The 27,811-nt window shown below is 43.1% G+C and overlaps 1 protein-coding gene across 4 annotated transcripts in view; it reads left to right on the top strand.

Annotated features, from left to right (window-relative positions):
- Positions 1–5,838, top strand: part of PLXNB2 (plexin B2) — a 253,074-nt gene extending 247,236 nt beyond the window's left edge. For all 4 annotated transcript variants that reach the window (XM_021384759.1, XM_021384760.1, XM_021384762.1 and 1 more), the window contains 2 exons: positions 1,253–1,327; positions 4,801–5,838. In XM_021384759.1, the coding sequence (XP_021240434.1) occupies positions 1,253–1,327; positions 4,801–4,905 (180 nt within the window). In that variant the 3' untranslated portion in view covers positions 4,906–5,838. The remainder of the gene's footprint in view (positions 1–1,252; positions 1,328–4,800) is intronic.

Raw genomic sequence — 27,811 nt, 5'->3', positions numbered from 1 at the left:
GCTTAGCTAGACCAGGCCCGTGCTTTCAAAGCACTTGATTTAACTCAGACAACCTGCAGAGCCCTTGCCATTCTGAAAGAGATACTGTGCAGTGACTGGTTTGCTCTCTCACTTATGTTATTTCAAGAGTCCTATTGATACGAAGAAATGTGGGGAATTCTTGTGGTTTGTTCGTTTCATGCCCTTAGGACCTAACATTTTGCAGATCTGCATCCTCAGGAGAATGTTTATATTTTCTGTCAGTCACTGCAAAGCTCACATGTGGTGACATTTCATTTTCCAGTTCATTTTATTTATTTAAAAAATGGTAATTAAAAGTAAATTCAGAAGAATGTTTTAAAATCAGCATAATATGTTGATCCTTTCTATTTACACTATAAATTATGATAAAAGTAAGGATGAAAAGACTGACAGAACATTGCAAATTTTGACCAGCTCTAGAAGTGACTTTTATAGGGTAAAAAAGGATGGATGTTTCTCTGCTGCTTTATGGCTTGGATACTCATTTATGCCAGTAGCTTTTTTTGCAATTCTTTATTTTCTTAGCTAATGTAAAAAAAGTAAAGGCATAGCTAGAGACTTGAATTCTATACATTTGAATGAAAAGCATCTGTTTAGGACAGGTAGAGCACATTCACTGAGTACATTAAATGTCATGGGGGAAATGAAGAGAGAGGTAATGGAAGGGATAATTCCTGCTTCATTTAAAAGTTCCTTTCTCTTTACCTTTCTGTCTCTCTTCTTTCCGTCTTCATGACTCAAATAGCTTTTTCCAAATGTACATGTGCTAGCTATCTTGATGAGTTACACCTTTCCTGTAGTGAGGTATGAATTACTACAAATGGTTGCAAAGAGCTGAAGAAATGATTTCAAACAGACACGGCAGTGACAGAACTCATGTGTGGAATCTCAACAGTATGTAGATTACTGAACACTTTAGTTATACATACCCGTGCTGTTAGCAGATGTTACAGCTGTAATCTGTGGTTTGACAAAGTTCAAAATATTTTCCACCTCCTGTGTTCGAGCTGCAGACAGGCTGGAAAAACGCTGGTGGGAAAATCTAGATCTGAAAGTCACCAGACAGAAGTTTTCTCACCCCTTTTTCCGTCACTTAGCAAGAGGTAGAAGATGCAGAACTTGAATTTGAAAACGGGACTGTCTGCTGTATCCAGCAGTCACGCATGTGCACAACTTTCAACCGTCTGTGATGCAATGTTGACGTTTGCTGCTCATGTGTGTTGTTTAACAGGCACATACCGATTCCTTAAACACGCTTGTGGCTCTGCACCAACTCTACCAGTACACTAACAAATACTATGATGAGGTAAGTGCTGGGGTTTCTTTTCTTTTTTTATATAATAACAGTACAAAGCTATAAAGACTAACTTTCCCTGGATAATATGGTAAAAGCAATGTTGAACAGAAAGCCCTAACTCTGCAGTTAGATACCTTCCTTGGAAATTACATTGCTCAAGGGTATGTTCTTAGAAATGAAGTTTCACTGTGGGGTATCCAGTTTTGTCAGTGATTGCTTAATGAGATCTGAAAGAAAAATAGATTTAAAAATCCTTTCTCTTCAGTTCTACCATCTGAATTCCAAGAATTAAGAAATAAGAATGTTGCCGAGCAAAAAGCAATCATCAGAGCCTTTATCAGGTTTTAAGCCAGTAATTTTTTTTATTAGGAAAAATCCATTAAACTTGTTTTGCTTGTAGGAGTGGAACAGTGCCTTTTTCATTAGTTAAGATGCACTTAAAACTTCCATGCATGCTGCTGCCCCCAGTTTGCCTTGCCAAATGAAGTGCCTGCCCAAGGTAAACCACAGCAGAACAACTGCTGAGAATGGTCAGATTCAGAGAAAGGGTCACAGATTCAGTCCAAAGTGTTTCTTGGATTCTTCAGGCCCTGAGGAAAGGGGGACAAAGAATATCCCAGTGTCACTGGGCTGTGGCTATGGCTCTCCAAACTTAATCTGAAAACAAAAAGAGAGAAGGAAACTTTTATTCAAAGGTTTCCATGGAAATGAATGCCTCCAGAAAACTCTCAGAATTAAATCAAAGCGAGTAAGAACAGATGCTGAATCAAAAAAAAGGAGTGCAGCACATGTGAGCTCGCTTCAGTTTGTCTTGCACCTCAGCACATTTCTTGTTTTCACTTAAATATAGCACTAAAGGCAGCGAGCTTCATACCCAACTTCACTGCAGCTGCTTTCTACATCTTGAAAACAGATGTAAGCAAGGAGAACCAGCTCATCTTAAGACATCTTGCAGTGGGGTTAGAAGGAAAAATGGTTGGACATTCACAGACAAACTTAATGGCTTTGGTTTCCACATCCCCAGAGATGAGTAAACTTATTTTCAACATATTCCAGAATATCTGGAAAAAGCCAACTGTACCCTGGGCTGCATCAAAAGAGAGGTGGCCAGCAGGGAGAGGGAGGTGATTCTGCCCCTGTGCAAGCCCACCTGCAGTACTGCGTTCAGCTTTGGGGGCTCCAACACAAGGACATGGAGCTGTTGGAGCGGGTCCAGAGGAGGGCCACGGAGATGATCAGAGGCTGGAGCAACTCTTCCATGAAGACAGGCTGAGAGGTTGGGGTTGTTTGGCTTGGAGAAGAGCAGGCTCCAGTGTGATCTGATAGCAGCCTTTCAGTGCCTGAAGGAGGCTTACAGGAAAGATAAGGGGAGATTCTTCCAGAAAGTGTATGAGAGGACAAGGGGTAATTATTTTAAATTAAAAGAGGTTTAGATTAGGTGTTAGGAAGAAATTCTTTACTCAAAGGGCAGTGAGGCAGTGGCACAGCTGCCCAGAGAAGCTGTGGGTGCCCCATCCCTGGAGGCGTTCACTGCTGGGTTGGATGGGGCCCTGGGCATCCTGAGCTGGTGGGCGACAGCCTGCCCACGGCACAGGGCTTGGGACTGGGTGGGCTTTAAGGTGCTTCCAACCGAAACCATTCTATGATTTCTGGCCTGACCTGTTACGGAAACACCCAAGGAATCTGTGTGACAGATAAACCACAAAGCCCTGCTTCTCTCGCACTCCCTTGTCCCTGCTCCCAGCCGTGGTTTTGGGATTCTCCCATTTGGAGGCAGGCACAGATGGTGCCTGCTCTCTGCTCAGCCGTCAGTCGGAGGTTATCAGTGGCGAGGCAGCAAACCACAAAGCAGAGCTGCAGCCCCTTCTTTTGCATACATCACTGTATAACAACGAGATGCCTCTGATCAAAAGGCTGCTAATTCAGAGTTAGGGAGATAATACGTCAAGAACCATTCAGGAAAATTAATTGAGCTTATTTATTTTCCATAAAAATGCTTTAATTTGCATAAATTGGAACATTTTGCGACGGCCCTTATCTTTGTTGCTGAAGTGGTGGCTGCAGCACGCGCTGCACCCTGTGCATCTCTGCAGGGCTTGACAGTGACTAAGTGGGTAAGCTCTAATTGTCCACATTTATGTGAAGGTTATATTCACCAGCAGAGATAATCATGAATTATTTAGTCTCGATTTGAGGCGTTACAGCTAGGTGTAAATGTTTAAATTAGGGGAACAATATCAAATTAAATTAGGCCCTATTTAAATACCGTAATAAGAGTTTATTAACTCTGTCTTGTAAAAATGTTTTCACGCTTTGAAAACAAATCCATTAAAATAATGATTTCTAAACAAATTTGCTCCAGTGTTTGAAACTCTAATGCCGAACCAGTCCTCAAAAGGGAAATTATTAGCTGGATTGAAACTGACTGCATTAATCTCCGTTGTCAATAAAGCACACGAAGCAGCAGGAACCGCAGGTAGTGACAGGCAGACTCTATTTCTCCAGCCCTTGTATTTGCCAACTTCGGTAGTATTTAAACACAGCTAAAGGTGTCTGCTCGCTGACAGCGTCTGACTTTTTATTAATAAAGCCGGCTGTAGAAAAAGAACAGTTTTGCCATACCGTGCATTCTCCTAATGGAGAAATCTAATAGTTGGTGGAAGAGTTTCCCTGAAGGATGGTAGGAATGAAAACCTTTCAAAACCTTTGAAATTTGATCTCGAGAAGCCCTTAAAAACTCTATTTGAAGAAAAACCTTCTCATAACAGCTGACCTTTTCGAGCTCTCATTTTAAAATCCCTGGTGGCTTGGAGTCGGGCCTTCCTGCACACACTCCGTGCGGCAGGGGCTGTGTGAGGGCCGCTGGGGGCTGCTCAGACGGGCTCCGTGCTTCCCAAGCCGTGTGGTGCCGGGCCAGGGGCTCAGCTCTGCCTGGAGAAGCAGAGGGAGGGCTGGCAGCTCCCCGGCACTGCGACCGGCCCATCTCCTTCATCTGACTGCTCACAGACAGGCGACACTTGGCGTTGCCCTCACCTGTGCCACCCAGGAGCAGCTCATAGCCAAAGCCAGTGGGAAGAGGTTTAATTATTGCTGGTAAATGACCCTCAAGCCTCCTAGGGTGCTCTGCAAGTAAAACTCTTCTCTTAACTAGCTGTGAAGTCAATGTTTCTGGTGTTTCTCCTCCGCTGCCTGCTCCATCTTGCAATGCAAAATTTCAAAAGATAAAGTGCTATCTATTAATTTTCTTGGATCCCAGCATAATGCAAAACATTGCGGTAACTTAGATAAAATAACGGAGGCTGTCACTTTTCCTGTCTTCATGTGTAAAACAGAATGTGTCACCCGGTCGAAGGACCTTATCTTCGGCACCGGGTGAATGCAAAAGGCTTGGAAACCAAAGCAGCGTCAAACACTAAGTCTGGGAACGACGTCGTATATTTTAAGCTAAACGATTCTAAACATTCTGTGTTTATTTCTTCCAGATTATAAATGCACTTGAAGAGGATCCAGCTGCACAAAAAATGCAGCTCGCCTTCCGTTTACAGCAAATAGCAGCTGCGTTAGAGAATAAAGTGACTGACCTTTGACTCGAAAGCCGCAATAAAGAAATCTGATCTGAAGATGTTCAAATTCATTCTTCCTGTTAAGGAAATAGTGTTCTATTTTTTAATGTGTAATTACAACTTTAAATGAAAGATTTCATGTTTTTTTGATAGCAGAGGTGTAATGTAAAAAATTTTTACTGTAAATTATGCTTCTAATTAAAAGCTGTGTTGTGTGTAAATGAATCTTCTGTGGGAAGGAGCGTCCTTTAGCTGGGGGCAGGGTGGGGGGTGGAGGAAGACGAGTCTGTAGTTCAGTTAATTGCATAGAATCTAAGACATCAGCAGTTAGAATTCATTATGCAAGTAAACTCAATATTATAGCATCCTTTATATTTTAAGCAATATTTGTACTAGGAAAATAATAGCATATTCAGAGAACCATGCAATATCCCCTTTTATTTTGATAACTGGAAATTGACTTCCGCGTAGCTCCAAAACTTCGTCTTTGCTCATAATGAACGTAGTAAACAACGTGTCCCATTCCTCTGTGAGATCCGCACATGGGTTTTGCTGCCACACACAGTTCTTGCGTTAATTATTGATGCCCATGGTAATGCACAGTACTGCACCCACCACGGTTGGCTGCGACGGAAGTGACAGTGATGCCGTGGCTGTGAGCAGGGTTCTGCTGATAGATGGTCTCTTTTGGTTCAGAAATCGCCGCAAAGGAGAACTAGTCCTTAAATCTTTACAACCCTTTGTTATCAATGTGAGTTTTATGATATATGCTAATGTGCCTTACTTGTACTAATTCTGTGAATCTGATGAATGGTTTTGTAAAAAGAAGCAGATCAGAAAAAGAAATATTTATGTGCTATTGAATGACTTTTGTGTGAAAACCATGACCAGCAGAATGCTTGTAATTAGCCGCTTGCCGAGAGTGTGTTGTTTAACATGATCTGATTATGTATAATATCTTATTTTAGAATGGTTCTGATGATTTTTTTTATTTGGAACTGTCCTAGAATTACCATCACTTGTTTTTATTGTATTTGTGATGTAAAATACTAGTATGATATTGGAAAAACTGTATACCCGTGCGTTGAAAACCACTCAGTCAGTTTTGAGCCTTGGAATTCTGCGTCTGATCGAACACACGCCATCAACCCACAGCAAAGGCAATTAAAATTACTAGTCGGAAGTGTGCGCTTACCACGGATGTAAGCTACATACAAATCAAACAGGTACGCCTTCTTAAACTGCTCTATTGCACCTCAAAGAACTTCATTCCCTTTGTCTCGCCAGCGTTGCCAGTGAAGTAGCATTTTCGGGAAGCGCTGCCATCAGTGTGAGTTCACTCTTTGCCCTGCCCAGCCCCAGCCAGCTGACCCGGGCCTTGCGCCCGCCCCGCCGGCATATGGCCGTGCGGTCAGTTCTACCGTTGGCTGATTTGGTTTTTTCCTTTTTGAAAGTTTCCTGGTATTTGTCGGTGGATCTTCCCATCAGCTACAGAAATGGGAAGCCTCACCAGTGCCAGTCCTGCGGGCTGGGAGGGCGTTTGCTTTGGGTTTTTTTGTACTCGACTTCTTGTATTTGTGTATAACCGTTCCTGACTTTGCCTGGGCTGTAAGTTATTGTACACTGTGTAGGACTGAGGTACATGACTGCTACATAAAGCAGCTTTGCCAGCTACTTCCTCATCAACAAAAGAATCTTAATTTCATGGCTAATCTGTTTCTTTGTCATTGTTTGTAAATCCTGTTAATTGTAAATCAAATACAATGTTGTTTTTTTTCCACAAAGTGTCACGGGATCTTTACTGAAACTGGGGGGCGGCTGCTGGAAGGGGTTTGTAATGCTTCCTCCGGGGCTGACGGAGTGGCAGCGCCCGTCAGTCTGCGGTTGGGAATGGACGAGCGCAGCGCATCCCACAGATGGGGTGGCTGACGTCATGCCCCTCTTATGGGCATTTGCTCTGAAAAATGAGAGTACTCTTGAGAGGAGAGGATGTGTTCCAACATCCCCTAGAAAGGGATCTTCCCGCCTGGTAGAAACCCACCTCGAGGTCTGAAAGTCACCTAAAACACAGCTCAGTGGTGTCCCTCCAGAGGGAGCAGGAAGCCCTGGAAGGAAGGAGGAAGGAGGGCTTCCGGGGGGAACGCCGTGTGCCCCCACCACCGGGGGCCTGATGCAGAGCGGCTGCAGGTTGGGCAGGAGCTGCCGTGGGCAGTGGTAATGCTGCCGATCCTTCCCACCTGTGAGATGAGCCAAGTGTGTGCCTGCTGCTGCGTGCGAGATGTGGGGCAGACCTGCTGATGGCTCTGTGCCTTTTGCCCTTTTTTCACATCATGTGGGAAATTTGCAGGCCTTGGGCACCACAGCGTAGGGAGCGTGGGGGCCGCTGACTGTGAGCAGCTGCTACAAAGGCGACTTGGTGCCAGCTCTTTGGTTTCTCTAAGTCTCCTCTCCTGAAAGCACAGAGTTGGAATTTGAATTGATCCGAGCTGTTATATTTTATTCTTTTGCCTTTTGGCTACACTTCTCCAGTGCTTGTTTTTCCACTCTGGTGCTCTGTTTTGTCCAGGCCTAGTTTTTGGCTTCAGTTTTCCCTGCATTTTAGCAATCTGATTCTTAAACACTTCATGCTCCTCCTTTGGTTTCTGCTGCTCCTGCCATCTGGCTCATCTGCAAGATAAAAGAAAAAGGCCCATTGGGGTTCTCCCTCCTTTTCATCCCCTCTGCAGCCCCTCTGAGGAGTTCTTCTTTGGGCCCAGGAACCTTCTCTCTGCACAATAGAAGCCACAGCGGCAGCTGGGGGCAGAGCTCCCCTGCTGGGACACCCACCCACCCTGGTGCAGGGCAGGGGCTGCCCCCACCTCCCGCAGCTCTGAGTCCCACTGCTGAGTTCGGTCTCTCCAAAGCCACAGGGCTTCACCACTTGCTCCCCACCTGCAAACAAGCAAGCAGAGGTCTCAGCTGATGATGGAACAAGGTCCATGCTTCCGCTGAGTAACTTGATCAGGAGTTTACTCTCTATTCCCAGGTGCCTGGTTTCCCTCTGACACCTTCCCAGGTCTTCTTCCAATGCTGCATCTTCTATAGATTTATGAACAAGTGGTTATGGGCAGAGGAGCCCTCAGCCAAATTGTGTACATAAGGCATCACACTTCCTGCGGATGGTTTTTGTCATCGCTCCGTCGGAGCCAGACGTGAGCCTCCTGTTCTGCAGGCAGCTGTGCTGGGTGCGTGGTCAGCTCGCTCAGGCTGAGCTGTGTTCACTTGCACTCTCTAAAACTGGATTTTCTGGCAGCCTGAAGATTGCCAGAGCCATCACTATAAACAAAAAAAGAATCGTATGGGGAATTCAGGAACTCAAACTGAAGTTCATCCACTCCCAAATTCCCAAACTCTTGTTACGTGGGAGATTATTTTTCATCCAGCTGCGTAACGATTTGAAATGGCTCCGAGCTTGAATTTCAGCTGTCCTGGACTCACCAGCACTGATGAGATTTTTGTGGTCAGCCCTTTGCTGTTCCAGCTGCTCAAGCTGTGTTATTAACGAAACCATTTTCAGCCATATTATGCCCAGGCACTACGGGCTCACTTGGCCAAAAATCTCTGAAAGCGATCCAGAAGCCTTCCTTTCACATGCTTCCTGCGGCCGCCGCACCTCCATTTACTGCGCTGCTTTAAGGCTCGAATCAGCTTTCCCATGTGTACCTAAGCTCATGCTGTAACAAGAACTTCTTTTCTAAAGAACGTTATTGTGAGGAAAGAGCCTTGTCTTCAGACTTTTTCCAAGTCTCTCATATTCTCTTAGAAAAAAAAAAGTTACAGGTTTGGGTTTTTTTCATTGGCTCTTTGTTTCTTCTTCTATCTGTGGACAACCTACCAGAGCCACGAGGCAGCCAGCTTCGCAGCCGTTGAAAGGAAGATGTCTGCTGCCATTTTTCTACCAACCACTGCCAGAGTCCTCTGGTATCCTGGTTAACACTTAGATGGGCTGGAATTTGGCAATTTGAGTCACTGGAGATGTCCGCACCGAGGTCCTTGTGACTTGTTTTCATCCGCACTCCCAGCTCAGCGCAGTCAGGCTCAGCTCCTGAAGCTTTCCGGGCCCCCCACGACAGAAGCCTCTCTCCTCTTCAGCTCTTCCTGGAGCATGGAATTCTCTGGAGAATGAGAGACAACAGCACGCAGAGCTAAAATGGTCAGAACTTCTGTTCCCTTTGTACTTGTCCAGGCCGTGTTTTGGGGTTTTGTCTTTTTTATTTTGAGAAACCCTCCTGTCATGGATAATGGGGAATCTGAAAGGTGTACTTGCAAACGAGGGTCCATCTGTTAGCCTTCTGCTTTTGCTAGCCTTGGTCTTGGTGCAGCCTAGAAATGGTGGTGGGAATCTTGGTGTTTGTTTGACAGTCCCTGAAGAGCAAAAGGAAGAGAGACTTTCCTGACCCACAGATATTGGAAGATTTTTTTTTCTATTTCTTCAAATTGTGGCCCCTAGAGGAGCGTCTCTCTGTCAAAGAGAGAAGAAAGCGGCTTCTCCTGTGCAGGCTTGTAGTGGCCAGCCGTGCTACAAGAGATCATTGCCTTCACACTGCCCCTTTAGGGCTGACTTCCATCTTGCCTGCACACACTGCTTGCTGCTGGGTATCACTCCCAGAGAAGACAAAAATCCCACTACGGTTCATAGCCAGGCGATCAAAAGCTGGTTAATTTATCCATGTATTCCTGATTCTTTGCTGCTTTTCAGATAATTGCCATTTGAACCAGAAGAGAGTTTGAGTGGTTTCCTTCTTCTTTTTGAGTTTTCAAAGTACCTATGCGTCTCAGCGCATTGAACACTTTAGAAAGAAACTATTTCTTCAGCGGGACAAAGGACAATAGCTCTGGTACAGCTGTATATGGCTTGTCTTAAAAGGAAATAAAAATCCCACCACGAACCACACACTGTGTTTTTGAAATCCTTTATTCAGTGCTCTAATTCTGAACAATGTTTTTGGCTTACTTAATTCTCTGCAAAATTGAATGTTGAACAAAACTCTTTTTTTTTCTCCTTTTAATCTACTGTAATAAGAAAGGAGTGAAATGAAAAATGTATTCCTTTGATACCCTTAATCTTTCCTCTCCTGCGGCTTCTGCTCCTATTCAGTAAGAGATCATACTTGCTGGTTGCAGGGCCTGGACGCCAATCCATGGGATAAGAAACAAACCAAAATCCATGTTTCCCGCAGCTGCATGTAGGTCCATGGCAATGCTCACAATTGTAAAACTGCCTCAAGGACGTTATTTGGAACTTCATTGTTGAGGGCCTGGCTGGTTTCCTCGTCCTCCTTCATGTGATCCTGCTTTGTGCGGGTTTTCACCTTGTGCTCCAGTGGCTCTCGCTGGAACACAGCTCGACATTCCACCGAAAGCCCGAGGAAGGAAGCAATCACCGCCTGGATTATCCACGCGCTTTTCATTCTCAGAGTGCCCCTGCGGGCACCCAGCCCTCCCAGGCTCAGCTCACAGCAGAGCGATAGAAGTGGATTTTTTATGCTAGAGCGGACGGTCTTACTGAAACACAAAATATTTCCATCTGTCTAAACTAAGCTGTGTTTGTTTTGCTGATGAAATCCCCCTGGTTTGTACAATGCTATTGACATCTGAAGCACGAACAGCCCTTTGGAGCTGGTTTGAGCTCTACCTGAAGTCTGGAGCTCCCTCTGACAGCGGTCAACAGCAGATGCCTTGGAAGAACCCACAAGCAACCCACACACGGGCAGCACCCCAGCGTACCGCTGACTGCCCGCCGAATCTGCACCAGGCCAATGGTGCAGGGTCAGATGCGGGGCCCTTGGGGTGCTGAGCGGCCGCAGGCTGTGTGATGGGCTCCTTCTGCCCTCGGCTGGTCTCTGGCTCTGACAACAAAGAGCACTTTGGCAGTGCTGTAGCGTGCAGACTCAGGTCTCTCTGTGGTTAATCATTCATGTGAATTAGCGGTGCGAGTTCTTTAATACAGAGCTTGGATTTAATTTCAATCTCTGCTGTCCGTCACTGTCTCTCTTTATCAGCTTTTGGAGATGACAGCATACACAATGTATCTAAGATTAGATTCTTGCTTTAAATATTTAGAATCTGAATCACATTCATTTGTACTTCGCTCCAAGGTTGAAGTAATGTGGCAGGACACAAACTCTGCCCTTGTTAAAACTCCCAAATTAAAGGAGCGCTGAATTATTCATTCTAAACTCCTAAACAGCTCCTCATTGCAGTCCTGTAGAAGTTCCCTGCCCACAGCCAGCAGTGCTGCCCCGTGAGTGGTGTCATGGCCCTGGGCTTTTTGTGCTCACAGCTGATGTCCTCTGGGTACTGGTGGAGCCTAGCACATTCCAGGCCAGACATGGCGAGCTTCTGTTTAACAACCTTACCTCTGGTTTGTGATTGCAGAATCATCAGAAAACACCCACCGCTGATCACCTACAGCTGTGTTAGCAGCCAAAAACACTCCCAGCTGCCTGCTGGGAAAGGATGCTAGTTGTAGCCCTTCTTCATCAACAAGCCCAAGGGCAGGTGGACAGGCAGTACACTGGGGTCACGGTGAAGATTGACTATGAGCGTGGCAAAGCCTGGAGGGAGGAAAGGGCTGCTCCTCCAAGCCATTATTGGCAGAAGGAGCTGCTCCAAGTTATGGCTGCTGCAAGATTTCCCCCCAGCACTGCTGTACTCCACAGGACCTCAGTGGAGGCACCATTTTGCCTTGCTGACATGCAGGAAGCCAGAGGAAAGGATCTCAGGTGGGACAGTCATGAGGTTGCAAACTCCATCCCCTTTCCATTGCCAAGGATCTGAGGCTGGGACAAGCTGCACCATGCAGGCAGCGTGGCTCCATGAGTCTGTTCCAGACCTGAAACAGTGAAACCGCATCTGCATGGCTGGCCATGTGCTTGGCACAGCCCTGTTACAGGCTGATATGTATGCATTACAAAAATCACACATGCAGTTCTTGATAACAAACCCAGATACTTTAAATTCTCAGTGGAAATTCTCTCTGATTAATTGTTTTTGTTTGCTTTTTGTTTGTTTTAATCAGGATTTCTGTTTAATGAAGGAAATTCCTCTAGTAAGGGAATGTTAGCCTACAAGCCTGTATGTTTCATTTTTGCAAATGGGTTGAATTCAGACCTCATTAGACCTTGTGGGTGTTTTGCTTGGATCTAAGATCCAGGAATTAGGCATAGTGAAGTTTTAGACACTATTAGGCTAGAAACCTACTTTATTTGGTGGTAAACTGGGCTATTTTTTTGTAAAGTTCACTTAAAACATTTCACCATTATACATTACAGAACTAGCAACACAAATTTTTCACCTCTACTGTTCAAAATAGAGAAGAAGCCAAATTGTGCTGTGTGAACACGAATGTGATATTCACAAATAACCTGACGTGTCTAACAGCCATCTCACCATGCCTGCAATAAAGAAGCTGATGAATGGATCAGATCAGGCCTATCTGCACTCCCTTATCTTTTCAACATGGTCTTATGCATTAAGATAGTTGGAGTATTGATCTGAGTGGTCTCTAGCTATTCCTATATTGCAAATGTTGCCCCTGTTCCCTCCGGATCCATCCAAGCACATGGGAAATCTCAAGTGACTGGACTCTGGATCTCTCCCACAGTCTTCAGGTGATTTACTCTAAAATCAGTTATCATAGAAGCATAGAACGGTTTGGGTTGGAAGGGACTTTAACCCCACGTCAGAGCTTTATGGGCTGGTTCGGCACGGTTCTGTGACTGATGGGGCGGAGGGACACACGGACCCATGCCCTGGGAAAGGGAAAGGGGGAAAAAGGGAAAGGGTAAAGAGATAGGCCTGAAACAAAACAGTGGCAATGATCTGAGGAGAAACAAACTAATTTACTGAATAAGATATCAGAATACAAGATAACACAATATAATACAATATAATTAAAATTGAAGCTAATTAATCAAATAAAATGAGAGTGTCCAAAAAAAACTGAAAGGCCTTACTCTAGTGCTGTAGGCGAGACACTGCCAAAATGAGCAGAAAGGGAAGAAAAGGGCACATCTCGTGATCAGCGAACAGTTTTATCTTTCCCTCTGAACGGAAAACAGAAACAGAACAACACAAAGTCCTCTGGGAGATGTAGTTCTTCTCTTCTATCAACTGTCCATGGAACTGGAGCATTAACTCTTCAACTCCCAGTGCACTACATGATGTTATGATGTGGAATACCGATAACCAATAATCATAAAACCATGACACCCCATCCAATTCCAACCCCCTGCCATGGGCAGGCTACCACTCACCAGCTCTGGCTGCCGAGGGCCCCATCCAGCCCAGCCTTGAGTGCCTCCAGGGATGGGACATCCACAGCTTCTCTGGGCAATTATATTTGCTCTAAAATCAGTACAGTTTGTGCTTTAACATGCTCAGCATAAGAAGGAGGAAACTGAAGGCTAAGGTAGACAGTGAAGGGAACAACCAGATGTATGATGCTTCAGGTTGATAGCATTGCCCTTATGCCTGCTCTGCAAAGTGAGGGGCTGGAGTGACTTGGGCCTGGCCATTAGGAATTAGGATTACTCTGTGGAACCATCACTGTCTCCATCAAGGCACCCTGTGTTTTACAAACATTAATTATGCCCTGTGAGGTAGGAACCTCTTTCTGCTGATGTAATAAATACATAAAATTGTTAATTAATAAAAATCACTCACCTAAGGTGAGAGAGCAAGTTAATGCACAGCTGGGAATAAAACTTAAGATTCTGGATCTTGGCTCCTACTTGTGACTTGCTGGCAGCACTCCGCATGATGAAAACTGATCCAGCCATACTGCTGTCCCCAAGCTGACCATTTTCTGTGGTTTAGTAAAGAAAAAAAATTCTACCACAAGGTCAGGACAGAAAGAATATGAAGGATGTCAGAAGGTCTGGTTTAGTGCCCTGAGAAGATGCATTGCTCCACAAAACAGACTTGTGTCAGCCTAAGGAATGATGGCAGGAGCAAGTTGTCCCAGGGATACTGGCTGGTCCTTCTGGTTTGGGCTTTGGGGATTTTTTCAGGGGGGAGAAAGCACTTGGTTGAGATGAATGAGCTAAAAGATATTAGAAATAAGAGACCTGATACAAAGAATTATGATATTTTCAAGATTTTTCCCCCTAAGTAGTCTAAAATATCATTTAACATGAGCAAGGAAATTTGATTTTGCAGATACATAAATATATACATATCCATATATGTAAGCAGAGAGTGTTGTATAGCTGCATTTAACTTGGCACTTCTTTAATAAAACTTTCCTGCAGAAAACTCTCAGGGATTTTTAACCCAAACAGCTAGCCGTAAAGTTTTTCTCATAACAGTAAATTACAACAATTTTACCCAAGGCTTTAACATCCCTGAGTTTTGCTCTTTGAATTAGACTGTGATGATCAATATTAATAGTCTCTGATCACATACGGTCACTGCAAAGCCAAGATGAAAACCTTTTAGCTTCTGAATTTTACTGCAAATGTGAACATTTATCAACACTTATTCAGGACATAAATGAGAAAGGGAACAGTTACATCATGAAAGATCTCAGTTGAAATTTAACCTCCATGCTACACATCTAGAATACGTTTCAGAAGCAAATGTAGACTTAGTGTTATTGCAGGAAGACAGTAAAATCCATGAATACTTGTGAGCCAGCTCCTAAATGATCTGGGGAGTAAGAGGTATAATTTTCTCTTAGTGTGGTCATAGGCTTTTTACACTAGCTCTCAGACATATTCACATGACTCTTTCTGTCTTCAGCAGTCATTGTCTAGATATACAAATTTCCCAAAATTGAATATCTATTTGCAGATAACAGCAGTACAGCCTGAAAGGAAGCAAAGCACGCGGACCCTTTGGTGCTAGCAGCTAGACAGCCCGTGTCCAACACACATGCCCTTGTTCTGCCATTTCGGTCCTTCCTTGTGCCCAGCAAAGGTGCAGCTGTGTCATGTCCAGGCCCACATGGAGGCGTCGCTCAGCACAGCCGGGCTCGGTTTCCCATCCCAACTTTCATGTTGAACTAAAGGTTGTCTGCACTGTTTGGATGAGAATGATCTCAAAACCTTTTGTTGGTGCTCTTTGATGGACACATGTAGATGCATTCACAAGATGAGGCTGAAAAGGCATTTACTCACATCAGCTGGCAAAGCAAGGGGAATTTTTTCAAGAAATGCTGGTTTAAAAAGCAGCAGTTCAGCTGCTTGAATAGAAAGCTGTCTCAGTGCCTGCAAGAACAGGAGGGGCTGAGGTAAGTCATTTTTCCAACAGCACAAGAATGATACTAGGGGAAAGTGGAAAAAGTAAACATGACTTTTCAAGAGCAGATTTTGTACAACTCAAGTCCAGCACTTTTGTCATTGGATTCATTATGAGGAGTTCACTGCTCTGATGCCCCTCAGAGCTGGTACCTGTTGGGTTTCTTCTCTTCTCCCTTCAGGGGCTGTTTATTACTAAAGGATAAATAAAAAATTTTATTACAAATGGACAACCCCTGCAGCAGGGAGGCTGGAACTGGATGATCTTTGAGGTCTCTTCCAACCCAAGCCATTCTAGGATTCTATAATTTCGTCTAGTCACTCACCCACCAAGTCAGTGGCACCTTGGGAGCCCTGTCCCTGTTTCTCACAGCACCTCACATCCCCACACCCTTTGTACCTTCCTTGGGAGCCACCAGATCAGTGCATCTAACCAAGGACATGAGAGAAAAAACAGAACTTGTGGTGGGAAACAGCTCCAAACCCAGTAGTTTAGGCATTAGGCATTTAGGTTTTTACTCTAGTCCTGTGCCATGGCACAGTCCCAGAGCTGGTGACAAGCCTGATATCTAGTTCAGAGAAACAAAATGGTTTCCCATTGCTTTCCCTTTCACTTTCTCAGGACAGTATCTTCCCATTCACTTAGACAGGAGAAGATGGAGGCCTTTTGCCATGGGCTGCCCAGAAACCAAAAAGCCTGCAGGCACTCCTATAACAATTTCTTCCTCTCAGTGCTTGCATTTGAAAGCAATAACAACAGAAAGGATATCTCAGATGAACACAAGTTCCTCATTGTCTTGCGCCCTAAAACCATCTGGTTCTATTTCACAAACTTCCTTCTGAGGTTAATCTCTTCATCAGCTCCACCTGCAGAACATTACCCTGATTTCTAGCATAAGCTGGATTCCTGCCTTGGACCTCCAGTAGCTTTATTGAACTTCTGAAGGTGAGTTTTTCCAGCATTGTTTACTGTGACCTCTCCCTTGTTGCCTCATCAGCTTTTCTCCTATAACAGCCCTCATCTTTTCTTCCCTCCCCACCTCAGTCAACCTTTGCAGTCCACCTACTCTCATACAAATTTTACTCACCTCGCATATTCTTATTACCTCATGTCTCCTGGTCATGCTAGCTACCACCATTTTCATAGGATCATGGGATAATTCAAGCTGGAAGGGACTTCCAGAAGGGATCAGACCCCTCTACTTAGCTGTTGTACTGCTAAGTATAATTTTAGGAATGAGGTTCCTAGGAGACTTGAGCTTGTGCATCCTATTGACTTCCAAGTCTAATGCATGCCTTTTACAAGGTCTTGCTGACACTATAAGAAGGAAGTTAGGAAAGCTGTGACAAAGTTAGGACTTTAAAATTCTGAGCCCCTTACATGCTATTATCAGTAGTGGGAAAGAACCAGAGATTTTCAGCCCCAAGAAACACAGCCTTAAACCACTAAGCTAACAGAGTAACTAGTAGCTTTGAGTTTATCACACGGTAAACAAGCTCCTAACTGATACAGTAGTATGTGTCCTATGCTGCACCAGGAGAGGAATTCAAACCGTGGGCAAACATCCATGTCATGAGCTCCCAGGACGAGCCTCTGGCCAGAAGAACACATCGTTCTGTTTAGTGGGCACTCCCTGGCCTGCTCTGCTCAGAAAATCAAAATATTTATTTTTAAGTCTACAAATCTATAGATATTAAAGCAAAAGTATCTGTTACTGACATGTTACATCAGTCATCTGAAATCCCCCCCAGCCAGTAACAGCATCAAAAGACCATTTCCTCTGTTATTACGTACATTGTTTACAACAGAACAGAAGACCACAGAGAGAGCTAAAAAGACATTTGTCATCCCTCATTAGCAATGTCAACACTGTCTCTTGAGTAAAAGGATCTTGGGATAGGAGAGTAAAATCTTCCATCTGGAAGGTTTGAAAATCTCTGAGTTTTTGTTCCTTGAAGTCTTTGGTGTCCAATTCCTGTGCTGGGGGCCACTCGTACATCAGTTTCTCCTACTGGAGACAGGATCTGTTTTGTAAGTCTTCTGTTTTCCTTTTTGCAAAGGGGCAGTTAGAAGTCATTCACTCAGCGTTGTTTATAATTTTCTGTTCTTTCAGAACAATTTTCAAAACACTTTGATTTTCTTTTCAGCTGTGAAAGAATAGTCCAAGACCAAACATGTTATTCTTTGAAATTAACTCACTCACTAAAGCTGGTTTCCCTATAAATTTTACTGAAGTGGATGATTAAGATCTCTTCTCTACAAATAGTGTTTCACGCAATACAGCTGTAATGAAACTACAGTCTGATTATTTAAATGGAAGAACATTATTATTAACTGCAAAATCACTTTTGGCATGCTCTATATTTACTACTTAATGAGACTTTGATATCACAATAGTGGTTTCACACATGGAGGTTAACTTCAAAAGCTGACTGCTTCTGTTCTCAAAGTTGACTCCGGCCTTCACTTTTTTTGATGAGGGCATCAATTACACCTAAAGGACAAGTTTTACCAAGAGCTCAAAGCTGGAGGTAGATTCCACATACATCGTATTTTCATGGCTAAAATACTTGTTCAATTATTCACTACTCCACACTGCTACAAAGGACCCCTGGCATGAGTACCTGTACAGCCTAGGATCTGATCACAGGTTGCTCCTTCGAGTAGAGTCAGCAGTCCCTACTGAGGTGAATCATTTGGTGGCACTGGTTCAAACCTGCATGGCACCGTGCCCAACCTACATGCCCTACTTCTCAGTGCTACTTGCTCTCTCTCATTACTGCTCTCAACTAGTTATGCCACTTTCAGTGCTGGGCCTGCCGTGGCTTTGCTGAGGCTGTATTTCTCCTCACAATCTGCTGTTCTACAAAGTGCATGTGCTCAGAAGCACTTTCATGTTTGCCTCCAGACCGTGGCACCTTAGAGGTTAGTATGCAATTGTGGTTGTGGATATTTTTCGTCAGAAAATAGTCAGTGAGAAGGAAAACCTCCTGACTGTTCAAGACGTTTGAATTAAGAATCAGCTTTTTGTTGTGTGTTCTTGTAATGATACCAGTAGACCATAATGACAGTTGTGAAGGAGAAGTACAATGATGCCTAGTGATCCCAGCAGATGGATCTTATGGTGGTGGTGCCTGTTGTCCTCCTTTAGGGAGGGAAGGGATCAGACTAGAGTGGAGCAGGAGGGACCTTCTTAGTAGATCACCGTAAGCCTTGCTGACTGATTGGTGGAGGGTGAATTCTTTAGACTGGCACATTTTCCTTGACTTTGACCTTTCACAGAACCAGGGGCCCACCAGAAGATTCTGCTCAGAAAGGAACTTCCTCACACTCCCATGCTTTTTTTGTTCTGTGCAGATGTCTTTTTCTTCTCCCATATTCTCCAGTGTAATGCATGAGAGGGAAAAGATGAGTTGCACCTGAGAGCGCTGCACTCTGCAATGGTTAGCTGACAGGTCTAGGTGTGGTATTTTGGAGGCTAAAATGTCCTACATGACCCTTGTCTGAGGGACAAGAGCAGATAATAAGCTTCTGAGAAAAATGTCAACTTTTATGAAAAAGCATTTCAACCTCCCAGGTAACAAGCTGGAGCGCTCTCAAAAAAAATAAGCTATGTTCATTTCCTGAGTCTTAACTGGTCCAGAGTACAAACTGTATAGAGATAAACAAACAGATGATCCCTGAAGTTTTAAGTGCAGAGGTTTCCCGAGGACTTTTCCCTACGACAGAATACCACAATTAAAACTTTTAAACTAAGAAAAAGAATAAAGAAAAAAAAAAAGACCACCCATTGAGCAATTAAAATCATCAATAGAGACTTTCAGTTGAGAACTGCTCCTTTTAGCCTTTCTCTTAATTTAAAAAAAATATATAAAGAACCAACTCTTTCTCCACCACTTGTCAGCAACTGAGCCATTGTCAGGAGACAGGAGAGTGGGGAAGGGAAAGAGAAGAGAAAAACTTAGGGATCACTGAGATGAGTTGTTGCTTTTCTTCTGCTAGAGTCTGATCTGGCTTTCCTGAATACAAATTACAGAAAGTCAAACAAAAGCAAGGGCTAATAACTGTCTCCTCTCTTTCTGGTGCTAACTCTCTGCTAAAGAATGGCAGATAAATGCACAGCCTTATCAGTCACAGATATACTCAGACAGCATGTTGCTTGTAGTTTTTCTTTTAGTTGCCTATTTGGCCATAGGCTTAGAATAAAATTGCAAAGGATGCAGGCTTAATCTGATAAATGAGACTCTCACTAGAGAGAAAGCACAAACAACCAGATAAGAAAAGAGAAGAAAGAAGACAGGGAAGAAAAAAAGGTGATATTTGGGAAAGGCAAAGTGAATGTGACCTAGTCAGGTTCCTCCCTGGCTGTCTGAGCAGGTGACACCTCTGGGCTCCCAAAGGCACAGGGATGTCCCCATGGGTCCCACAACCCTAGAGGTGGAATGCGGTAGTTATCACAGCAAGGCCTGCTCCTTCCAGTCCATATGATCTCCGATTGATTCTGCTTTTTTTTTTTTTTGTACTTGGAACAGAAACTTCTCATCAGTATGCTCTTACCTACTCAAAGACTCAAAGTGATCTAGGGAGTTAAGTCCTTCTTGAAGGCACCAACAAGAACCAGAATGGGGGTTACTACAAAAGCATTGTTACATTTCTGTCATGGTTTTATGATTTTCAGTTATTGGTATTCCACATCATAACATCATGTAGTGTATGTACCTGGTTCTCAGAAGGGAAGGACTACTACATTTCCCAGGGGACTTTGCTTCTCTGTTACCATTTCTGGCCCGAGGGAAAAGATAAAAACTTGCAGATCACGAGACCTCGTCCCTTCTCTTTCCGCCCATCTCTCATCTTGGTAGCACCTCACTCCCCAGCCGTCTGATCGTCAGTAGTAGAGTAAGGCCTACCTTGATTTTTGGACATTCTCTCTCGCTGTATTGGATTTATTAGCTTAAATTGTAATTATATTGTATTATAGTGTGTTGTTTTGCATTCCAATATCTTATTTAGTAAATTAGTTTGTCTCTCCTCAGATTGTTGCCGTTGTTTTTGCTCTCAGGCCCATCTCCTTACCCTTTCTTCCCTTTTCCCTGGGTGTGGGTCCATGGGTCCCCCGTCCCATTCATTACGGAACTGGGCCGAACGCCCATAAACCTCTGACAATTTCCCATCCTAACCAATGGATCAGTGCCAGCTTGCCCTCATCCTGTACCATGTGCAGCCACTCACCTCTTTTTGTGATACAGATTAGACTAGAAAATCAACAAGCCTTGGTTGTAACAAGCTTCTTCCTTCTGTCTTCCCTATGGAATTACTAAACACCATTTCTCATTGGTTCAACTTTTAAAAGATTTAGAGGATTGGAATGTAATAAAACCTCATCAGCTTGGTTTTAGGAAAATAGCTCTTGTCAAATAAACCTGAATTACTTCTAAAATGATATTACAACTTTGATTAAGTGTGTCATAGTTCCACAGTTAAACTTTCATAAAGCTGTTGAATTAATACAGCATTACACTGATCTAAAAAATGCCACTATATAACAAATGAAGCAACAGAGAAAGCTAATTCTATTTGGGAAAAACATCATTGTCAGTAGACTATCATCAATGATTGTGGAATAGTTTCACTAACTGTGACTTTGGCTGCTTTCATGAGTGATCAAGGAGTAAATTATAATTCCAAGGACAAAGACTGAAGAAGTGGTAAACAGTAATTTAAACCAGAGCAAAGCTTCTAGATTGCATGGTATCGAGCCTCTCCAAAGAAAGTGGGATGGCCAAAGGATACTCTTCCTTTCAAGAAAGATGAAGGGAAAACTATACTTATCAAAGAAAGGAAAGAATGAAAGGAGGTAAGCATACATTAGACACTATGTGCATCCCAGACCAGAACTACAGCCACAAAAAACAGGTTAATGCATAAGCTAGGGAAAGCTTGAAGAGAATTACAAAAACAATTAAGTGCTAGAGGTACAGGTGATTTAAGACTGAAACACTGTATGTGGCTTGGGGCCCATTTTCAATAAAGGCTACTGACAAAGCAGAGAAAATAAAGAACCTAAACTTTTGGAGAGCCAGAGTGACAAAGATGAACCGAGTGTCTCTTAGTTTACCTGAAATGAAGACGAAAGAACATTACGTAAGGACTTTCAAAGGAAGAAAGTACTGAATAGTAACACAGGTTTTAGTTTTAGCTGTCAAAAGCCTACCTAGAACTGAGGTAAAAGAAATAAAATGAAAGAAGTGAAAGACAGGATGGGAGGAAAGGAGGGATGAAGGGAAGGAGGTAGATCAATTGCAAATAGGTTTGAACAAGCAGGCACTTAACCATTGAAACAAACTACCATTGCATGGGATGTCCATGGCAATGTTGTGGTGGGGGTATACTGCAGGGGTGGCTTCTATGAGGAGACTACACAGGTGCCCCATGTCAGACACAGCCAATTCCAGCTTAATTCCATGTGATTCAGCAAGCTGAGTGCCTCTGCCAAGCTGGTGGCACCTCTGGGAAACACAGCTGAGAAAGGGAAGGAAGCACTGGACAGGCAGAGCGGGGAAGAAAAAGGTGTGAGAAACAGCAGAGGGGTCACTGAAGTTAGAGGAGGAGGGAGAGGAGGTGCTTCATGGCCGAGCAGATACTCCCTGCAGTCCATGGAGAAAACATGACAGAGTGGATACTGCTGAAAGGGACTACAGCCCATGAGAAACCCACAGTGTAGCACAGGAAAAGACTGAGAAGGAAGGAAGAGCAGAGAGAAACGTCTGCATCCTCAATATAAGCCCCCAAGCCACTTGTCACTTTACTAGAGAAGACAAGAGAGATTCAGAAAGAAGGTGAGCCTGGGAACACGGAGGAAAGGTCTTTCCCTGTGTGTGTACATGATTATTGCTTCTTTTGCTTCCTTCTACCCCAAACAGTAATTAAATACTTATTTTAGTTGTCAATAAATTAAGCTGAATTCCCCAAAGTTGAATCTGTTTTGCCTGTAACAGTAACTGATGAAGATTTCCCTCTCCTGTTTTTCCTGTTTTCTCCCCTCCCCATCCTGCTTGGAGCAGGGTGGGTTGAGCAGCCAGGGGGGGCTTTGGCTGCTAGCTGGGGCCAACCCACCACACACATTTTGACTAGTATGTACCAAATATACTTATTACCACCATATTACCAAAGGAAAGCTAGGGAACCCTCCCCCCCCCCCTGCACTCGGCACATATGCATGTAGCTGGGGCACATAGAAGACGAGGAGGGAGCCACCCAAGCCAAATATTTGGCTGACATCAAAAATCTGATAAACTCCCCAGAACAAGCAGCAAAAATAGTTGGGTGTGGGCTCTTGGTGAAACAGACCATCCCAGCTCTGTATCCTGCTCTGAAACACCGGGGTCCCCAGAAGATCTCCTGTACAGGACCCTGACTCTGCATGTTTGGAAGGAAACAAGACAAGGTCAAACTGCTCCGTTCTCCTCCTCCTCCTTTCCTGAGAAGTGCAGCACAATGTGCAGTATACACTGCTAAGGGAACACTGGCTCAGTCTACACTCACAAACTAAATTCTAAGAACACACTGGTCCAGGCCAAGAAACACTCCCCCACATCATTCTTGGCCTCAGTTCAGACATCAACATACCACTCCCAAGAGGCAAACTGCGTATTTTGGCAGATAAGAGCGTTTAATGGCATGGATACCACCTGTTTCGTGCCCGTCAAACTCCAGGTTGGTGACTGACCCTGTGCATGAAGTTTGCTAGCAATAACACACCCACGTAGTCTTCAGGAACTAGTCTAGATGAACACACATGTATTTGCATTTATAGAGTTAATAAAGCTTGCTACACCCTCACCTAGTATTAACTAACACATTTAGCTGAAGGTAATGCTGATTTAGACCTATTTTTTGGGGGCTCTGGTGAAATTACTGTATCCCTTTCTAGGTACCTTACCACAAATCAGTGCCAATGCTGAAGAACTAACTGTTAGTTTTAAAATTCAGAAGGTTAATAGAAAGAAAAAAGAAGCTTTACATTTGGATAAGTATAATTTCAGCCTGTTTCCTGAGTTTTTCAGTCTTGACCAGAACACTGAAGTACCTGGGTTGAGCAGTATAGACCACCTGGAAGGTCCCAGGAATCCGGCCTTCATGCTGTGCTTCAGAAGTTCCCATCACTCTCTAAAAGCTCTTCCAGAAGATTTTCACAACAACATAAGGTGGCATTGAAGGGACAGTCATTAACCCTCAGTCAAACAAGGCACAGATATTTCTTGAAGATAAACTTGTCTCTGAATTTTAATGTTCCTGTGCAAAAAAACATTTTCCTTTCCTCCAAGAACTGCATGCTGTTTCTGATCATCATCCTCATTGAGTCACTAAATTATCAACTTAAAATCTGTTGCTTTATTTTAAAAGTAAAAAATTGATTTATTATAATTATGCTGAGTGAGAATTAATGCACATATTTGTGGTATATAATTTTACATGTTGACTTGCGGTGCCTTGAGAAAGACCATATGTGCTTGCATAAAGAGGCACTCCTGGCATGGGTACAACTTAAACAAACGGTGTATGCAAATAAGTAGCTGTAAGTAATCAGAAGAGAGTTCTCCACTAATAAGAGCTAATATTTATGATCATTGTTCCTATCACTGTTCCTGGAGCTAGAAGTTACAAAGCTAGATTTCCTGATTCAACTTCTTCATAAATAAATAAAAAGAACTCAAACATCTTTCTTTTCCTTTTTTTTCCAAAAAGGATAAATTCAAATTTGTTCACATCTTCCATATTTCTTCTCCCAACTGAGCAGCTTAGTGTACTATCACTGGAATGCAACAGATTGTGAAGGAGTCAAGGAGACATTTGAAAATAGATTTGTTCAGCCATACCCAGCAAACAGCACATCTGTTATTGACAGAGTGAAAATAGAGCCTGCAAGGAGTTAGTGCTAAATATAATTCAGCCTCAGCAACAGCATTCTTGTCTAGATTTTATTTATTTTTTTACTTAGGTAAAATTATCTCCACTTCAATACAAATTCCAAAAGTGGACACAGAGGGCCTGTTTTTAAGGCCCCTAGGCAATGAAAGACACCATTCAAAATCATATATTGCAAGCTCTTTCCACATCATACTTGCAACACCTCCACTAATGTGAAAAATCTTTGTTAAAAGAACAAACACTTTGCAATGAGAACAGCTCAAACAGTTGGGCCGCTGAGGTTATCAAGTCTGCAGGGACATGTCTTATTTTTTCACCTGGAAATGCTTTATTAAGAACTTGAGCATTTTAGCAATTCTCTGATCTCTAGAGAGTTTCGCTTTCTGTGCAGCCTGGGTGTAAATAATTTTGGTACAATCTAGGAATTGATGGATCCCTTCCATATGCATCCAGGAAATCTCTTGAAAGGGATACAGCAATCTTGGGAAATATCAGAATTCAGATGAGCCATAACAGCATTAATGTGACTCCTGGGATGTAGTCCTAATTCATCTCACCTCATCTGAGCTATCTAAAAGTTGCTCTCCAGCCTCGTTTACTCTTCTGCACTCCTTCTAAAATTGCTTGGGAGGATTGGCACGTCCAGATGGGGTGACAGAGCTCCACAGGGAGATAAGAAATTAGCTTAGATTAAGACAGCCGTTTCAGTACAGCTCAAATTAGGTAAAAAGATTTGCAGCTTTGCATGCAGCCATTTTGCAACTACTGAAAGTCACATTTCACTAATCTTACATTTACCTTTTTTTACACACTATCCTGTGTCCAGCAGTGTATGGTATCCACTAAACAGCAACCTATTCCACATAGTTTGCTAATCCATTCAGAAAAAAGATTCCTTGCAGTCTTTATGACTACACACCAGATCCATACTGAGTTGCATCTTCCGTGTCCTCATTATCAGAGCTATTGGTATTGTTGAGGGAAGAAGCCACTAACTCGTGTTGGAGCTGCAGCAATCTACTAAGGGGAAGCAGAGCTCTTATCTCCAACCTACAGCAGCCAACAGAGTTTGTTACCAGTTGCTGGGATGCTGCTCTCCACCAATTTGAAAGTGTCCAGTCAAAACCAACACCTAAGAAACAGCACTGAGAATAGATGTAATGTAAGCTAGCAGCTGAGAGTGCCTTGTCCTCCCACAAAACCACATATGGATGGATAGGTATCCACAGAGCTGTGTGTCACAGGTTGCTCTGATTCTGTGGATGAGACAGAGGACTTAAACCACCTGTATTGTGCTTTTGAGGAGCATCATGATTGCCCACAGTTCTCAAGCCTGCACTGGCCTTGTCAAGATCTCCAGACCCACTAAGAAATGGAAAAGGCTTTTTTATTATTAAAAGAAATAATTAAATTTCTTTAGAATGTAAATGAATTGAAACTGTAGCCTGTCTTCAAAGGGTAATTACATTGCTACAAGGTAGCAGTTGAATTACTGGTGTAAAGGATTATTTGCACATGTAACTATCCCAAAGGTAATGCTATTATCAGGTTATACACAGATGCTACTGCTTCCCAGGCTTGCTGCATTCTCCTGTTATATAAATAGTCCTGTGTTCCCATTTTCACTGAGTTATTTACATCAGGATTTTTAGTCATTTCAGAAATTGATCACCTGCAGGGCTAAATACAAATCTGAAAGGTAAGAGGTGGAGAAAGAGGCTTTCCTTTGCACAGCTGCCCCCTGATCATGTAATCCTGAACTCTTCTTCCCTCCCCACAGCTAAACTTAATTCAGGCATTTAAAATTGATAGGATGAGGTATTTCCCAACCTCAAGTACAATTTCCCTTAGCAAACAAACAGAAACAATGCTCCTGCCATCTCTCTGGTGTAGCATTTACAGTCTTAAATGCAATAATGTCAGGTAAAAAAAACATAGTATACTTTCTTTTGTAACACATTCACATAGCTAATAATTCTTTCTTCTATTATTTATCAGATTATTATTATTATAGCTATGGGAAAATACTCTAGCTAAAAAAAAAAATTAAACAGACCTGGAAATATTAGGAAAAGCTGCGTAGAATCTGTTTTCCTCCATCTGGTGAGCTTTTGACCATGCACTGCAATCTCCTGTGTTTCTGCAGACTGCTGTATTTTACTTTCCTGAATGAGAAAATTGACAACAAATATCAGAAAAGAGCAACAGTATTGGGACAAATAAAACAAAATGGAGACTGACATGCTCTCAGAAGAGATTTTAAACTTTTTCTACTACACTTCTTCATGTCCTATGTAGTTTGACTTTCTGGATCAATAAAAATCATTCTGCTCTCTATTCTGTTTCTCTGAAAAAATATCCCGTGAGTGTTTACCATAAGCTCAAAATGACAAAAAGTAAAGGCATCTCAGTCAGGGTCTGACTGAGATTTGTACCCTTTGGGGTACAGTTCTGAGATATGAACAACCTGAATCAAAGGCTCATCACTGTTGAAAGGTGGCTAGCTTTTTTTCCCCCGCTGCTTGCCATGATGCTCCCCTTCTGCATTGTTCCTTCTCTCTCTTCTCTGCCTTCCTTTCCTCAGTGGCGCAGCCCTGCTCCATCCCTCACTACAGCTCAGGTTCGTCAGAGTACCAGGTTTTCACAGCTTATTTCTGTGGCACTGCATAAACTGGGAGATAAGCTACTACTATGAGAATGATTTTATTCCACACTGGGCAACACCATATCACCTACTTTATCTGTTACACTGTGCTCAGTGTTGTATGCTACACAGGCAAATTGATTTGTCATCTTAAAACGATTACTGCTTTATTTCATTTTCTTTCTGTTTAAATGTCATGTTTCTCTGGATGCTTTCTGTGTTGCTTCATGCAGGGCTTGCTTCACGAGCAGGACCCTGGCCACTTGAGCAGGACCCTGGCCACTTCACCAGGGCAACTAAATGAGGAGCAAGGCTTCTTTATCTAAAAATATAATCAGTGGGGATAAACAGTCATATTCAGAGTGATTCAACTCATGTACTATCTGACTTGTCCTGACTCTTCCTCTTTTGTCAAAGTAGGAACCTCTGCCAGCTATATTCCTAAGAGGCTTCTGTTTCAAGCTCCAAAGTTCAGCAGAACGAATCTAGGCACGTACCTGAGATGAGTAAAAGATGTTGCTGCCTTAGAAGTGAAGAGCTTGTGAGGTTGAGGATGCTCTTCTAACAGTGTGTATTTGTCATCTTTTTATTTCACTTTCTAACTTGGAGCAGTGCAACAGAATTGGCTAAATTCCAGTCCAAGGAAGCTTTGTGTGCACTAAGGGATGTGGTTTAGTGATAGGACTCAGTAGATCAGACTGACAGTTGGGCTTGATGATCTTGAAGTTCTTTTCCAATCTAAATGATCTTATGATCCTATAACAGTATGCTGTAGCAGGCAACCCTGTTTTGCCTAGGCTATGCTTGAGCTATCAATCTTATCCCTGAAGTGCTCTTTGTTTCAGTTTCTCTTTTTGAAACAAATCAGGTGGAAAGGAATACATTTCAAATGTCTGGAACAGCAGAGCCTGGGCTTTTATTAATAGTGGAAGAGGACAAAGGACGTAATGTTCACAAGATCAGCATACTGCCTTTCAGGTGTTCTGAAGGAGCACTGATTTCGGACCAGTTAATGCTGCTCATGTTCACGCCATCTAGATCCTCATATTTTGCTAAGGGTTTCCTTAGGAAAGG

Source organism: Numida meleagris, chromosome 1, assembly GCF_002078875.1.
Source record: "Numida meleagris isolate 19003 breed g44 Domestic line chromosome 1, NumMel1.0, whole genome shotgun sequence".
Taxonomy (NCBI): Eukaryota; Metazoa; Chordata; class Aves; order Galliformes; family Numididae; genus Numida; species Numida meleagris.
Note: the sequence above shows the minus strand (reverse complement) of the source record. Positions and strands in the feature narration are given on the sequence as shown.